The 17,206-nt window shown below is 38.0% G+C and overlaps 1 protein-coding gene and 1 long non-coding RNA gene across 3 annotated transcripts in view; both read right to left on the reverse strand.

Annotated features, from left to right (window-relative positions):
* On the reverse strand, positions 1-1,994 carry LOC123509491. The gene is made up of 2 exons (XR_006676204.1): positions 1,858-1,994; positions 1-1,470 (listed from the first exon to the last, which is right to left on the reverse strand). It is a non-coding gene; the product is annotated as an uncharacterized LOC123509491 (long non-coding RNA).
* A 5,132-nt stretch (positions 1,995-7,126) lies between these two features.
* Positions 7,127-17,206, reverse strand: part of LOC123509490 (SCY1-like protein 2) — a 307,200-nt gene continuing 297,120 nt past the window's right edge. The window contains exons 18-20 of one of the 2 annotated variants that reach the window (XM_045263803.1): positions 16,166-16,189; positions 14,568-14,816; positions 7,127-12,432 (exon numbers count right to left, since the gene is read on the reverse strand). In XM_045263803.1, the coding sequence (XP_045119738.1) occupies positions 12,406-12,432; positions 14,568-14,816; positions 16,166-16,189 (300 nt within the window). In that variant the 3' untranslated portion in view covers positions 7,127-12,405. Of the gene's footprint in view, positions 12,433-14,558; positions 14,817-16,165; positions 16,190-17,206 lie in introns of both variants that reach the window. The other variant, XM_045263802.1, reaches the window with a different exon arrangement.

The raw sequence follows: 17,206 nt of genomic DNA on the forward strand, positions 1-17,206 counted from the left end.
TTTGCCTTTTAAGATACGTTTTATTTTTCTTTTCGAGCGGGAGATGCAAAGACTCGCTATAAAACTAAGAACAACTTAATATTTACTGCTTCGCCAAATAACCAAAGCTGAACACAATGACGAGAAGAAAGACAAATAACCAACAAACCGATGTGTGAGATATGTTTAAGTATAGTATTTCATTAATAATAGAAGCAATAGACATTTATCACATACATTTGTACCACCGTACAGACTGCCATCACAGACACAGACAGTGGTGCTGGTGGTGGTGGTGGGCCGGTGGCGGTGGGCTGTACAGTCTTACCACACCCGGACATATCAACACACAGCCATACATCCTCGAAAACACACTCATATGTATCCAAAACACTCGGAAACACACTCAAAAGCTAAATACATTCAAACACACACATATATACATGCATACATAGACAAAAGTGAAGTGTTTTCATATTCCAGCAATGCAAGCCAAGACAGCATTACTACCTTCACCACGTCCCTACACAGCGCCCAACCTTCATTTATATAAGGTATTTTTCAGGCCATTCACTTACTTTTACGTTTCCTTTCCATATGAGAGTGAAAGAGATGGAAATCTATCCAGGAAAAAGAGGAGGAGGAACCAGGCCATAATAATTAGCCAAGTCTCCCGTGTAATCTTGCCGTTCTTTATAATGCATTCAGGTTGTATATCTAAGGTGTCTAAGTCGGTAGCTGCATGGTATTTTCAGCGAGTTTAGGGTATTTTGAGTGTGTGTGAGGTGTTTTCAGTGTGTGTTAAGTGTGTATCTTAAGTATATTTCACGTACTTTGAGTGTTGTGGGAGTGTGTTTGAGTATAAGGAGTGTTTTGATTGTTTGGGGCATTCACAGGCGTTATATGACGCGTTTTGAGATAGTGTTTGAAAAGGTTTGAGTGTGTCTGAAGTGTCTTTAGTATTTTGTGGTGTGGGAGATGTTTTAGTGAATACTGGGTGTTTCTATTGAGTTTTGGGCGTTTGTTGGTATTTTGAGGTGTTGTATGGTGTTTTGGGTTATTATTATTATTTTTTTTTTGTGTGTGTGGTTTGAGTGTGTCTGGGTGTATGGGAGCAGTGTTCTGCGTGTGTGGGTCTTATCAGTGTGATATTACATATATACATAAATATATACATCTATACATACTTAATATCAAGAATAGAATGATAAAAAAAAAACAGTAAACAGCAGTCACCATAAATTTCTTCATTTAGGCAAATAAATTATAAACCTCTTGAATAGAGTATTAATATACCATCAATAATATTCGTCTATGTACGATACTCCTATGTAGCCCAAGGTTTGAGGTCCACCTGCTGTGCCTCGCCCTTCCCAACTCACTCCCGCGGCGTCAACTGGACAATTAAGTGGTGGGTGGGTCACTTACCGTTATGACAGCCTTGCTTGCTCTCTTGACCACCTCCTGCTGCCATACACCCAGCCAAAGCCCCTGTCACATAACAAAATTACATGTTAGATTAGGCAGCGGCACACAGTCGACATCCTCCATACACCTAGCTGGTAGGGGTGGGCGCTTATTATAATTAACAACTATTTCGCCACTCTATCCTGTTAACTATAGGATGTCAGCCTTGTTATTCTCTAGTCTACCTTCCATATCCCTTGTTAACTTGATCTCCCCACATTCCTACCTTCCTTTTCCCTCACAATGACACCCATCCCTCCTTTCTTTTCTTCTGCTTGCCTGACTCTGCCTGTAACTTAGCTTGCTTCCTTCACTCCACTCAGTGCTGTCATGCCACCCTAGCTGTCTCACCTACTCCTAATACATCATAATCCCTCTCATCTTCTATCAATAACTGCCACTTTCCCTTACTCCATCCGTTTGTATTCAGAAAGGTAAGGAGCATCTCTCCTTTCCATGCCCTCTCCTATCCCTGCCTGACAAATATCTCCTCCATCCAGCAGACAGTGAGGGAGAAGGCTGTCTTGCTCCTCAGCTCTCTATCATGGCTCTTGATCTTGATGATACAGGTGACTTGAGATCACTTCAGTGCCAGGCCTTTGAATTGCAACACCTGTCACGGACAAATAAGACAAGCATAAAAAAAGAGCAGTATCCTGTTCACTACATTTAGCATCCCACGTTTTCTCTAGAAACTCCTTCGCAGCCTTCATGCTTTCACTTGTCTCTTTACAGTCCCAACAGCAACACTTTCCATTCCTTCCCTGTTTTCATCACTCTTTCATCCCAATTATGCTCTAATTCAATCAGAATCACTTGAATCATCTCCCTCCTCTTTCTCATACCTCTCATACTCCAGCACCACATGCTCCAACTAACTCATCCTCTTCCATGTCATGCATGTGGCACACTTTGCTGCAGGACTCAGACCATCTGCAGCTCCTTGCATTCATATTTATACACTGTGCCTTAGCTGGGAAGAGAAGATCGCTATCCAGGCTACCATCATACCACCTCTCATATACATCAGGGTCTCTTTTTCCTTGTACCATTACAGAGTACTCTTTTTTTTCCACCTCATTCTTCCATATATTCAGTCCCACCCACTTCACCTCAGTATCTCTATGTGCACATTCATGTCATCATATCAAGCACTCTTTCCTTCCTATGCTCCTTCACAATGAACTTAAGTATGTCATACTTCCTCCTATTCTTCCTATCAGCTCTTTCTCTTGTAAGAGTTACATATACGACTACATTATTCTCTGTTCTGCCACTTATTCTAATATTCAACTCTCATTGCCACCACATCTTCACTGCTTTCACACTTCCCCACATCATTCTTCTCTACTTTCAGTCCTCTTCCTTTCTTGTAGAGTAAGGCTATGCCTCCTTGCAGTGTCTCGTGTTTCACACCTCTTTCCTATCATGGTATACTTAAATTCCTCCATTCACACATCTCTCAGGTGAGTCTTGGTAAACCTGACTTCCTTGAACTTCCACTCACTGAGCTCCTTGTGTACATCCCCAAACTTTCCCACACCCCATCCTCTCACATACATACAACCAGTCTTCACACATTCACTTGCCTGGTTAGTTTCCTCTCTTCCAAGTATGCCATTTCCCCACTCATTTATGCTGCTGTTGAAACATTGCCTGCACAGGAACACCAGGACGTTAATGTTTGCATCCTTCTTTCCAACTCAGTACGCATGGAACAAGATCATACATCTTTCACATGCCTTGATCTTGATGTTACAGCCCTTTGTGTCACCAACTCCTGTCAGGGAAAAAGAAAAAAAAAAAAAACAGCAAACAGAAGACAATCATCAATTTCACTACTAGTTTCTACATCTTCCCCAGGAAATCTTTCACAGCCTCCTGTATTCATAATTCTGACATAACCCCAGTTCCTTCAGCACTTCACTTGCATCATCTCTAAGTGAAGACAGAAAAGGAATGAATAGATGGTGTTCTTGCTGGGACTGTGTAGAAGAGATGATTGAAGCTGTGAAGGAGTTCCTAAAAAGAATGTGGCATGCCAGATGTAAAAATTACCTGTGTGAAACATGGCAGGTAAGAATAAGCACGTTACCTTACAAGTTGCCATACTGGACACGAGTAGCGGGTTTCCCTTAAAGCTTACCCACTACCAGTGTCTGGTATGGATGGTCACTCACATTAGAATAATAATGTTTATTCTTGCCTCTGACCTGTTGGGCATCCTGCTATCCACTAACTTGCACACTGGAAATGAAAAAAATGCATTTAAGATACTAATAGAAACTTTAAAACAGTATGTTACCACAAGAATACAAATTCAGTTAAATAAACACAATACTTAAGTGATACCTGATCCTGCTGTTTGAGACTCTTCACTCAAGAGTACACCTGCATACTCCTCAAAGACCAGGTAATGAGGGTCGGACAGCACTGCTCTGAAACAGCCTTGGTATGCAAATTCAGAGCTGCAAGGAAGTTGCAACTCACTGAGGCTCTGATAAGTTTTTAAATTTCTGTAATAAATACCAACATTAGACAAGAAAAAACAATGTTCATTGGTAGATGAGCTCCTTTAGGCCTGAGTGCATCATACTTTAATAAAGTGACCTTTGCTATTTATGGGGAAATCCATTATCTTTATTACTTTTCAATGATGATTAGTGACAATGGACTAAACGTGGTAGAATAATTAAAATTCAGAGGCCTGCCATTGCCTACTATTAGTGCCTTTCTATAAATACAAGGAATGTGGAGGTCTTGCACAAGAATGATGAGAATGAAAAGAAAATACAATTTTGCACATATGAGACATGTAAATCATGAATAATATACAAAGAAAATTATTTAAACAGAATAAAATGAGATACATATTGAAGCTCCAGAAGGGAAGACCCAGAGGGATAAACAACAAGATTTCTTATATAAGAGAGCACAAAACAGTAATCAGCAAAGATGATGCCACACGAAGACGGGATACAACCCAGATAAAACTTCAGAAGACTCCTTATTGATGACTTTTGGTATCACAGGACAGTAAAGATAGCATGATAAATGACTCCGATACAATTAAGTCAATAATATGTATTTTCCTAATTAATTTAAAGCTGTTAGTAATAAGTTCTATCAGTGCTAATTCATGAATAAATTAAAGAAGTGAAGGCATCTGGAATCATTGACAGTACTACAAATGAGAGTGACAGTTGTCTTTGTACTACTATGCAAGTGTGAAAATTCCTACATTAAATATGAATTAAGTACATTATCCTACAATGTGTGAAGAAAATGGTGGTGTACAGGATTGATTGTTCTTGGTTGTCTTCATGGATAAAACAATATGCAACAAGGGAACTTTATTACTCTCACACATAGATGTTACAATATAGATCAAGAAGTATGTTTTAAAGTGTAAATCTTCTTGTTAATTTACATATAATAGGAATTATAACTAACAATATATATATGTATATATGTTTCTATATATTTTTGTTTCTAATTATATAGCATAACTATGAAAACAGCCTAAAAGTGTTCTATCTCAGAGTTAGATCAGGCACAAGAGACCACAGTGCCGAAGATTAGCAATATTGGGCTCTAGGTATTGTGTGCATAAGGTCCAATATGCTCTTGAAATATGAATATTTAAGAAATATTTAGACTAGTTTTGAATGTTAACAAGGAGGAATTATTGTATACTGCACTTAGTATGAATTATTATGAAACCATATAAAAATCAATTATGAAATCATTTTTACATATTTATCTTTAAACTTTCATACATGAAAACCAGTTGCCTATATTAGTATAGAAATTATTTACAAATATGTCAAAAATGGTTAAGATGTCACATACAGGAATCAAGAATCTGCCTTTTTTGTTAAATCAACTTTTATTTAAAAGGTTATATGTTCAGCAAACAGACACAAGATGTAGGGTAATTAGGTGAAAGCAGAATATTTATCGATGTAACTTTGAAACTGTGCAACAGATTGTGCCATTACTAATGTGCAATAAAGGTAATACTTGTGCAAACAAAATAATTGCCTAAACTCAATATTAGAGATAAGTAGTTACTTGTTTTCAATTTTATCCATTACTTCTCAAAATTCACCTCATAACAAAATTCCAACATTGAAATGCCAATCAACATAAGACCAACTGGTATTACTTTTCTACTTACTACATCCTTCCATGAAATAAATAAGCAAAACTTCAACTGAACAGCACATGGCCGGCCCTTGACATCCACTTAGACGGACAGCACGGCAATGACCACAGTGGTACAAACACATTGAGCTCATTATTGCCTACCTCGCCACAGAGAGGAGGGATCGAGAGGCCGCACAGTGTGATTATGATTATGGAAGTGGAAGTGTGAGAGGGGCGCTCGTGGCACGTCACACGCACAATCACTACTGCTTGCTGCCCTGATTACTATTTACTTCACACATTGTCAATCAGCCAGCCCAGTTACTTCCATTAGATGTTATGCTGCCACTTCTATGTCAATTCAGTACATACTTATAAGACACATTTGTCTGATTCTTGCACCACTAATGGGACTGTGTGAAGCATTCCACCAGCAACACTTAAGAAATGACATTGGAGTGATGTAATTTAGTTTCAATCACTTGGACACCACCCCTTCAATTCCTTTTGCAGTTAGTTAGTAAGACCCATACAGTATTACATACCAAACAAATTACTAATTAATATCAATAAGAGGAGATAAACAATTTCCATCACCCTCTAATGTCTACATCAAATTTATTAGTGGATGCAGTAAAAGTCAACAGGTACCCATTGCTACATGAACTTTACCTTGGCTGACTGCTCCAAGCCTATTCCTTCGCAGATACTTGCAATGCTGCACAGGACTTGCTGGCAGCCTCAGGTTGTGGGGAGCTGCAGTGCCCTCGAGACCCAGCAGGTACTTGGATGCACGCAGGCGTACACACGACACACCAGAACACACATGGGAAAAAATGCTAAGGAGAAAAGGAAAACAGGAGCCTATTTACACACACTGCACTAGAAAAAACACTCAACTCATGCTTTCATGCTGACACCAAGAGACTTGCACAATGCAGGCAAAAACCTTCACATTCACATACTGCCCACTCAGCTTGGACACTGTCCTTACTCAGTTATAATGTTCACACTGCTGGGCAAACTAGTTCTATGATATAACAACAAAGCTTCTTACATACATAGTCTTCATTTTAAACTGGACAAAATACTCACTCCTGGCCCTTCCTGATAAACCATTGATCTCTACATGTTAAAGGGACACATTTACTAGAGCAGAAGATTTGAATGGTGGAGGTGGTAGATTTAGTTTCCATCATCACAATTATGAGAACGATTTCATAACAGACAGTTTAGTTATATATATATATATATATATATATATATATATATATATATATATATATATATATATATATATATATATATATTTGAAATAGATAACTTATAATTTAAGACAAGTATCCTGATATGGCTGTCTTCATGGTTGATAAATGTGTGGGTGCACTGGACTGTCCTGGTGCCTGTGAACACTACTAAGTCATTTCACAGCTTCCTTTATTGTGCAGACTTCTACAAGGAATAAAGATGAGCTACAATGAATGCTGCTGTGCATACTTATAGCTCATCATGGATGAGGAAATGCAGGTTAGGGAAAAGTGACAAAATAATCACAAACGACAGGTGTGGTCACCTATATTATTGTTAAACACCTTAAACTCAATCATCAAACAAACTCATTCATTCATGCATAGAGAGTTTTGACTTTGGTGCGGGAAATCTATGGCAAACTGGCTTATTTCCTACTTTTTGCCTAAGACCCTAATAATTTCATATGAACTGCATGGACTAAGCTAGGAATGGGTCGCTGGGTTTCAATCAGAATGGAGAAACACTTCCATCAGATAAATGGCTTCCTATAAGCAAATAAGAATTCCAAAGACAAATGCTTACACTGTGCATCATAGGAGCAACACAATGCTATGATTTACATTAAGTTGCATGAGAATATTTGCAACTATGAAACTGTTGGGACACAGGGCAAACTGTGATGACTACTTCATGAAATAAATTACTATATTGCTCACACTGTATTGCAGATATTGGTGATTTAAGATCAAAGGGACAGTTTAACAATTTGCGAGAAAAATATTCATATCTATAAATACTTAATAATAAACCTTGAAATTTTTGTGTTTTAAATCACCAACATCAATATACAGAATTGAAAATAATTTCAAATGAAATAACTCAAAAGGTCTACACTATTAAGTACATGTCAGACGTAAAGGTCTAGTGGTAAGTTAGCTACACAGGCAAGAGGTGCTACTGCTCATCAACCATCATAAATATTCATCCATCTGACTCAACCACACCAGCCTTCAAGAATAATCAAGATAACCTCGGCAAGCTTAATGGAAAATCACGCATCACACTGTCCTGAAAGTAGCACTACAATGATCCAGATGCAAAGATGAAGCTGGATTGAATGCTACTTATTTCCCAAATCTTTTATTCTCTTATGTGAAAACTATAAATCTACTATATTCAGAATTCAATTATTGCCACATAAAAAAGGGAAAATCAATTGTATTGTAAGACATGAACAGATTATGTCTCCAGATTATTTTCATACACCTTTTCATTAATTATAAAAATTCTTATGCTGTTGAAATACATCTAGGAAGCTGAAAGTGCAATGTAAGTCTCAAGAAAAGATTAATCAGTTACAAAGAAACACAAGGATGCAGGATAATGAGGGCAGAATGAAATCTATCAGTTCTGAGAAAACCCACAAGGAAAAAGAGTCCTCTGAAATTACCAACAAATTCAAGTTTGGACAGAAGAAAAAGTTTTGAATTAGGCTCAGGTGAGTATCTTTAAATTAACAGTTTGTCTCCCAACATAAACTGAAGAAATTTGTAAAATAGCTTTTCCTGGACTCCTTTCCCTGTAGTTGTAACGAATGTAGATCATTGCAAAGATACACAAATTCATGCACGACACACGCCACCCCCACACACTGCACTGCACCATATCACACAACAGGTAAAAACGACACTTAAGGACTGAAATGCTCCCATTTTCACACATCCATTTGGATATTCAGGCATTGTTAATTCATCATTTGATTTTCTGCACGCTTTAAGAATATTTACCTAGCTACTCCTGGCAGTCACTTTACAAGTTAATATTCACAAAGCATTGTGCAATGAAAGGAAGAAAGCAGTAATTAGAGTGCTTGATCTCTACCGACTGCCTACACACACACATACAGAAGGACTAAGTCATTGGAAAACAAATTACTTAATACATAGGAATAGAATCACTACCAAGATACACCACAGCATTATGAATACTGTACTGAATAAATAGATAAATAAGAATAGCTGAGATCAAGTATCAAAAGTACACACATTAGCTTTCTTCTAGCACACCCCCAATATGCAAAGAACTAATGAAGCAAGTAAGCCAATACATTGTTCTAGTTCATCTACTGCCTGCAGTCTACCAAGAATTTCTACCATACTTAGTGAGATAAACCTTAGAAGATGACTAGTCTCCTGGAAGATACTTTCTAATTGCTGGCTGCAAAACGTATGCACAAAACACACGACAAGTGCAGCAATCAGCAGCATAGAATCTGAACAGCAGTAGTGGACCAGGGAAAGGGAGGTCCACACTTCAACCTTTGTGTTTCAGAAACTTGTAGGTTGTGGGTGTTGCAGTACAGACCTGTGTGAGGCTGCACAGCAAACACGCGCTACACACCACACACACACACACGCACACAACATCTTGGCATTCATAGAACTCGGCAGGGAACACTTCGCTCTAAGCTACAGAGTGTCATAGGATGCACAAACACACATCAGAGTTCTGCTCTAAAACATCCTAATGCTAAGTGTTTGTAGTGTCCTTAAAAATGAAGGATTCCATAGAAAAGTAAGAATAGCACAATCTCAAGGTGAGGAGGATATCGTATCACCATCACACTGCCATGATGAACTTCAATGCTTATCCCTAACATCTAGGGGAAAATACAGAACAGTAACTATACCTAGATTAGCACCAGAGAGCTTTAGTAACAGTTATTTCATAGGAATTATGCATAAATCTAGAGAGTTTACTTTGCTATTATCAAGCATCTAAAAGTGACTATCTATAACACACAACTTAATAAAACTCTTAAATATGTGATGTGGTATTACATCCACAAATAAAACAACCTGATATAGTGACAGTAAACCCTCAGAGGGAAAGTTTACAATCTTCAGTATCGCTTAATACATAAAAAAGAGCCACTACCAAGAAGTAAATACATACTCCACTATATTTTCAGAAGTACTATAGTTCAGAAATTGCCAGAAAAATATATTTGTCCACTAGAAGTAACACACACACACACACACACACACACACACACACACACACACACACACACACACACACACACCACTAGACAAGTAATAGTAGCATGACATTACCAAGAAGAGACATTGTTCAGTGGAAAGACTGAAGACTACACATCATCTAACACATCTTGGAATGACCCACAATAAGCTTTAGTGTGTTTACTTGTAACTTTCTCTGAAAAATAGTAATTAAAAAAAGTGATACAGAAGTCTTGTAAGGAAAACATTGTTTCATGAAATGAAAATAATGCAACATTGTGAATGTTATGTCCTGAAGAAGAAAAATGCGCCCATATTCTAGAAAGACATCCTTGTATCTAATTTGGGAGTTCAAAAGGAAATACATGGCCAGGATGCAGCAAATATTCTGTCTAGCTCAAGGGACAACTACTGCAATGGGACAGTTGGTATATAAATAAATAAAGATCTAATAAACCAACAAATAAGATGTAATGAACCAATGTATCCTATTCCTGTGTCCCACCTAAGACTAAATATCAGACAGAGACCCAGCCAGCATCACAGGAGGTAGTGGTGTAGTAAGAGAGATTCTTGGAGGTACAATTATGCTGTACTTTTAAATCATGACCCAGAGAGATTCTTGGAGGTACAATTATGCTGTACTTTTAAAATCATGAACCAGAGACTTTATGAATGCAAGTAAATGATTCATTGAAATTCATTGTTACTACAAATAAAAACAGTCTGGAACAACATTCCATGAGAGGCCTCTTTTAGTGGCAATTCAATTTGGTAAGTATAACCTATACCAGTAATGCATATTTGTTCCTGTTACAAAAATTTCACTCTAATATTGTGGAAATATAATCTAATTCAAGTAGGCAATACTCAGAGATGCATCTTTATATAATTTCATGTTTGATCTTAATGAGTGGTGTGAAAAGAAATGTTAATGAGGCAAAACAACCCTAAGACAGAAGGTAATGAAAAACTGTGTTTCACCAAAGAGTTTTCTCAAGCTGGTCTTCTGCAAGGCCCTCAAACACAAGAACAGCTGAGGAGTGCAAATATATAGTAATATAAATTCATACCTTATTGTATAGTCTGTGATTAAATGTGCATCCAAGTCTCACAAACAGTTCCAGTATGTGATATGCTTTGGTTAATTTGAGAAAACTGATATTATAGAATCCATCAGAGAAGAATATAATTATCATCCACAACAAGAATTATTTGTCATACCTTTCCCACACAGTTTTAGAAACTGTCTTCATTGACATAGATAAATTAATTTGCAATTTTGAGAGACATCTAACAATTTCAACCTGCTGCTCTGCAAAACATTCACAGCTACCCATCCTGTGCAGCACCATGCAAATGACCATCATGCCAGCACATGGCATCCCTGTCAGGGAGTTGAAGGTGGTGGTGCTTCTTATTCTTCATTCATCTATCAACCATAACCAACTTTTTAATACACAGATATCACAATTGTAAATTTAGCTGCTACTGATACAGATACAATTCTAAGTGGAATCTAATGATGCATTATTTATCATTATTATTGTCATTATTATTATCATTACTTTCAATTCCTTTGATATTTCAGACTGGATTCTGAGTAATGAATTCAGACATTGGACTAAACTTTACACTTTCATATGAACATAGTGCAGAGTAACTCTCACTGTGGCAGATCCCTAAAATAACAATGGGATAACTGGTTACTTACGGCAGTAAGCTGGAAAGTTTTGTTTGGCCAAAGTGGTATGATGCTAAAAATAAATGCCACTCAATCTGCACAGTGAATTTTAGAGAAAAGAGAGTGTAGGCTAGAATATCTGCCATGATGGAAAAGTTGAAGTGTTGAGGAAGTGTGCTGACAGTGCTAGTGATGGAGTGTTGCTGAGAGAAGTGCTGCGTGACCTTGAGTAAGACCACAGCATGACTCATGGCATCCACTTCCTCCTATGGCATATACTAACATCCTGCATGATGACTCCATGCCTGTCAACTATTACAGGAACCACCACTACCACAGCCATCACCATTATCCACAATACCAACTACACATACTACCACCAACTACCACTTAGTTAGTACCACTGCAGTAACCACCTCCACTCACTGTCACACACACGTTCAGTCCTGCCACCCATTACAGTCATCTTACATATACAACCTGGACACCTTAACCTACATAGCATACAAAACGTCAGTCTCTCCACTTGCAACTGCATCCCGCTGCCTCGAGTACAGTAGTCAACTTGAGCTATATCAATGTACATGACAATCACAGTATTACATGTATTGTTTTGTTCTCCTCAGCCACACAGAACTGCCCTGTCTCAAGTCACTTCCAGGCTCAACAGTTTCCTAGATGCTGACTCACTTTTTTCCCATCTAGCTTTTTCCATTTGCTTCTACTAGATTCACTCTCAAGTTTACTACAAGGTATAGTTCTGATGTGGCTGTGTTCTGAGGTTACCTTTATGCATCTTTCCATACGAGCGTGGTGAATCGTTGACATGTTTTCTGCAGGATCAGATCTTGCTTATGATTTACTGGAGAACAGCTGGTACTGCAATGAAAACAAAGAGAATCAATACAGTTTAATCATCCATGCTGTGTTGTAAACTCCATACATTACACAATATCTTACAGTTCTTCAGCATTACTTCTTTTGGTTTTATTGTGTGTGTGAAAGTTCATATTTGGTTAATATATTCAAAGGTTTGGGATTCAAAAGTCTACTTTATCAAATATCCAAGTGCTCTGGTGCAAGTTATGGTTATGGTCAGATCTGTTAAGATATTGTTTCATATGTTTAACTACTCCAGAAGCACTAATTACTTAGTTGCACCAGCCACAACCATGCACTGGCTCCACAGAGATGACAGATGGCAGAAAGCAACAAACATATCCACACCCTAAGCACTGGGTTAACTTACAGCTCACTCCTAAACTAGAGGCAGCAAACAAGTCACTCCTAAGCTAGCTATAATACTGGTCACTCTGAAGATAGATTTAGCACACTGGTCACTCCTAGACTACCCATAACACTCATTACTTTTAGACTAGAAGCAACTCACTCATCACTCCTAAGCTAATAACAACACTAGTCATTCCTAAGCTAGAAGCAACACACTCATCACACTCAAGCTAATCATAACAGTGGTCACTATTACATATCATAGAAATACACATCCATGTTATATTAAAACATTTTGTATGTGCTGGCAATATACTACAAAGTGAAGTGCTATATGACACACTTGCAATTCATATGCTAATACTTGGACACAACAATGGCTATTCCTGTGCATAACATTTCTACACCAGCATTTCAATGATAAACAAAACATCACCATTCCCAAACAAAGAGCACAATAAAGATTTGAACATGTAAGCGACACTCTATTATGAAATCAGATAACACTGGCCAGTCCTAACAAAGACCCGCTAACACTCAGCTGTGCAATGAATATAAATCTATGAATATAAAAAAACCTTGATATTTTTGCACTACGCTGTACCCAAGCTAATCAAATAAAAGTGAAAAAGACTCCAGATATTTAAATAGGAGACAACAGTGTAGGAACAAATCAGCAGCAGATGTGCCAGCTTGATGAGCAATGAATGCTTTATTGACATGCACAGTGAGCTGGATTGTTGCATCATCACTCTTTTCTCTCAGTGATGTCATGGTGCAAGATGAAACTACAAGCTGTCTTACATGTGTAAATTTTCCTTATATTATGATACCAAGATATATTCATGCAGCAGCTGTACCTCTAACTTCCCAGTCATATGTAAGAGGTTGATAAAAGTATTGTCCTTCATTGCACTGCATGTACCCTTAACCCTTAATATACGGTGATCGTTCATGAACGATTGTATTGCTACATCTGGGGAGCTGGTAATCGTTTCGGTAATCATGATTTTTTACACCACACATTTGTATTGCCTTTGTGCCTACTCAAGTCAGAGGGTGAGTGTAAGTATCTAGCAACTCTTTCCACCAGCTGAGTTGCCACTGGCTATGTTCAGATTCATCTCATTAAGCTTCTTTCCACCCTCGTGGCAATATCTGGCAACCCCTGTGGCACACTGCTGGAATGTAGCCTCCACAGAGCAAGGGGAACATTTCAGAACAACATGACATATTCATGGCTGAGAGAGAGAGAGAGAGAGAGAGAGAGAGAGAGAGAGAGAGAGAGAGAGAGAGAGAGAGAGAGAGAGAGAGAGAGAGAGAGAGAGAGAATTTGCACAGTGTTATTGGACTTCAGGGTTATTCCGCTTGACAGGTTACACCGTGGCCAGGGGAGGAAATTTTGATAAGGTGATAGCTTTACTCTCACAAGTCATAGTGAGCTGGAAAGCACATCACTGTATACAGAATTACAAAGAGAAGTGGATTTTTATAATCTAAACTGTTTTCTGGCATTTTCTAAGTTTACCATTTTCTCTGGAGATGGAGATGGAAATCTCCTGGAAGGTAAGGGTTAATATTCATTGAATAACAATGAGAGAAAACCTTCAGAAAATCTGTATCACCATACACTAAAGAAGACTGATATGCATACAAAACTGTAATACTTCCTGTCAGGAACAACCAAGAACCACCAAGAGAAAAATGCCACCTACTGAGCAACAGGCGGAATGCCACAAGACACAGGCAAGATGGTGTGTCTGGGGTATACTCACTGTACTCACCACGCCGGCCGACAACTGCTGCAGGAGGTTACCACTGGAGGAGTTGGAGATGAGGGCCGAGGGACGACGATGGGACTTATATGAAGATCCAAGAGGGTTGCCGATGGAAGCAGCAGAGGAACGGCGAGAATCCAAGCCACCCAGGGAGGTGATAGAGCATGTGGACTGTCTCCTTGAGCCAAGGTTAGACACGGGGGAGGGTGTGAGCAGCATTGGGACGCTTTTGCTGGCGTTGGCGATGGAGGAGTTCTGTGGGAATGCGAGGCACAGGTCAACAAGGTTAGCTGCATAATCAACTCTATTAGTAACAAAACACTCTTGGGTATACGTAGTTATCTCAGTACTACAATAAGCACTCCAAAAATATATTATACGAGCATCTATATGTTTGTACCTATAATAAAAAAAAATGTTAATAGAAATGCCTAAGAATACTTATTTCAAACAAATAGCGAATAAAAAAAAATGCTCTTTCCAGGCCATGCTATCACTTGCAATAATTCTATCCACAGCCATACCAAAATGCATACATACAAACACAAAGTCTTTCAACACATGATTAATATTCATTATTCATATTTGCACTAATACATACAGTTTTCAACAATGTTGATGCACAGAAGCTGGAGATTCTGAGTACTGAGATCAAAGCTTGCTACAGACTGAGCACAATACTTCTGCAGCCACTACAGGATATATGTAGCTATTTCTCTGCACTGCAGATGATGCCCATCAAAATCCTCCAAAAATTACAAAACTTCAAAGTAGAGGAATACTTGAAGTCTGCACAAGTCTTTTTGTAAACACTTTTGAATCATGTGAACCTCACATTCACCTATAAGTGAATCACTAAAGCTTCTTAACATGTATGGTCTGTCCAATAAAATGCTTCTCATTAAAGGCATCATCTTCACCTATCTCGGTGAAAATCAATGACAAGACATAAATCAAGACACTCAGCCTGCATTCACAACAATGCAACATAATACATAAATGTTATTTCTTGTACTAATAGCACAAATAAGCTTCTAAAACTTGCAATCCAGCTGAAAAAGCAATACATGATGGCTACAGAAAGAGCACCCTATTAAGACTTACTGTGCTGGTAAATCACGGCATCATTAATTTCAGTTTATGATTGCAATGGCACCATCATTACAGTACAAAGATTAAAGATAAATACACCATAAAGCTAATAAGAACTCAAACATTCTTACCATAAGTAAAGGCGCCACTAAGAGTCTGTCAGGCAAACTACAGTCCATACTAGCAAACTGTGGCCCAGGCAGGTTTGTTCATCCCCTGCTACAGAAAGGCACTTCAAGCACTATATCTCCATGCACAATACTGGGCCTAGGCAATGACACCAGTGACTTTATTGCAGTCAAGTTCTGGGTTCACTAACTTCAGAATGTTAACACGAGTTTCTTTTTGCATATGCAACTGATAAGTAAACCCTCCCCACACTGTTTATTACAACAGTCCATAAAACTGAAAAGGCATGCCACCAAGAGCCACACTGGTGTCATTGCCAGTTATAGTCATGCACTCACAACAATTAACATCAACAAGGCTGAGATTAATAAAGAGAGAGTTACCTTTAAAAAAGACTGGGACTTTGTCTGCATAGAAAATGATAAAAATACATTGAGGACATTTCACATCAAAAGAATAGGGGAAGAAGAGTTATTAAGGTAGATGTGAACAATAACATCTCTGTTTCTTGTCACAATGTTATTGAAAGGATTGATGGAACAGCAATGCTCTGCAAACCTGTCAGTCTTGTAAGGTTTTCTCTGGCCTTCATAAATGACCTAGCACACCTGTCTGAAGCCTTCACTTCACAGAAGATATGCTTTGCCTACAGTGATGACAGCAGAAAAAACTCATGCATATATTTTACCCAAATGTAATATAGGCTGTGTGGCTTATCCTATGATGAGTTTATCAAAGAATTTCAGTTCCTGTTACTATGTGACAAACTCCAAAATCAATATATGATTGAGATGAGGTGTGCATGCACTCTTTGCCTTGGTTGACTCCTCTTCACTGGCATGTTGATAACTACAGAACTGGAATATTGAGCAAAGCAATTTTTACATTTACTCTATTTTAACTTTAAAAATGGAGGTGATCAATGATAAAGGAAAGCATTATTCACTAAATTCAATATACATATGAATTACAATCTGATTGTGTTCATCAGAATATGACTGTATCTAGTAATGAAGAAGCCATGACACATTTAGTTCAACTATCATAAAATTTTCCTACACTAGTAAATACTATTCAGGACATGAATGAAGAGACTGAATATCTCTTTATATAGACCTTGAGAAATACATTTTGTAGTGAATTACAATCTTGTCATAATTGAACTTCAATGGTCATATCTCCATGTTTTGAAAAAGAATTGCTCCTGCCCAAGTCCACACCACACCACACCACACCACCTAAGCCACACAGCTTGATATGGAAGCTCCTCCTCAACTGCAGGAAGACTTACACTAGTAACAATGTGTAAGTATAGTAAAACCAATGACAAATTACCTCTGACTGTGACATATTTCTTTTCAACCATGAAAATAAAACACATTGAGCATCATGAGTTAAGAAGGAAGTGTCTGAAACAAAACATT

Source organism: Portunus trituberculatus, chromosome 27 (genome assembly GCF_017591435.1).
Source record: "Portunus trituberculatus isolate SZX2019 chromosome 27, ASM1759143v1, whole genome shotgun sequence".
Taxonomy (NCBI): domain Eukaryota; kingdom Metazoa; phylum Arthropoda; class Malacostraca; order Decapoda; family Portunidae; genus Portunus; species Portunus trituberculatus.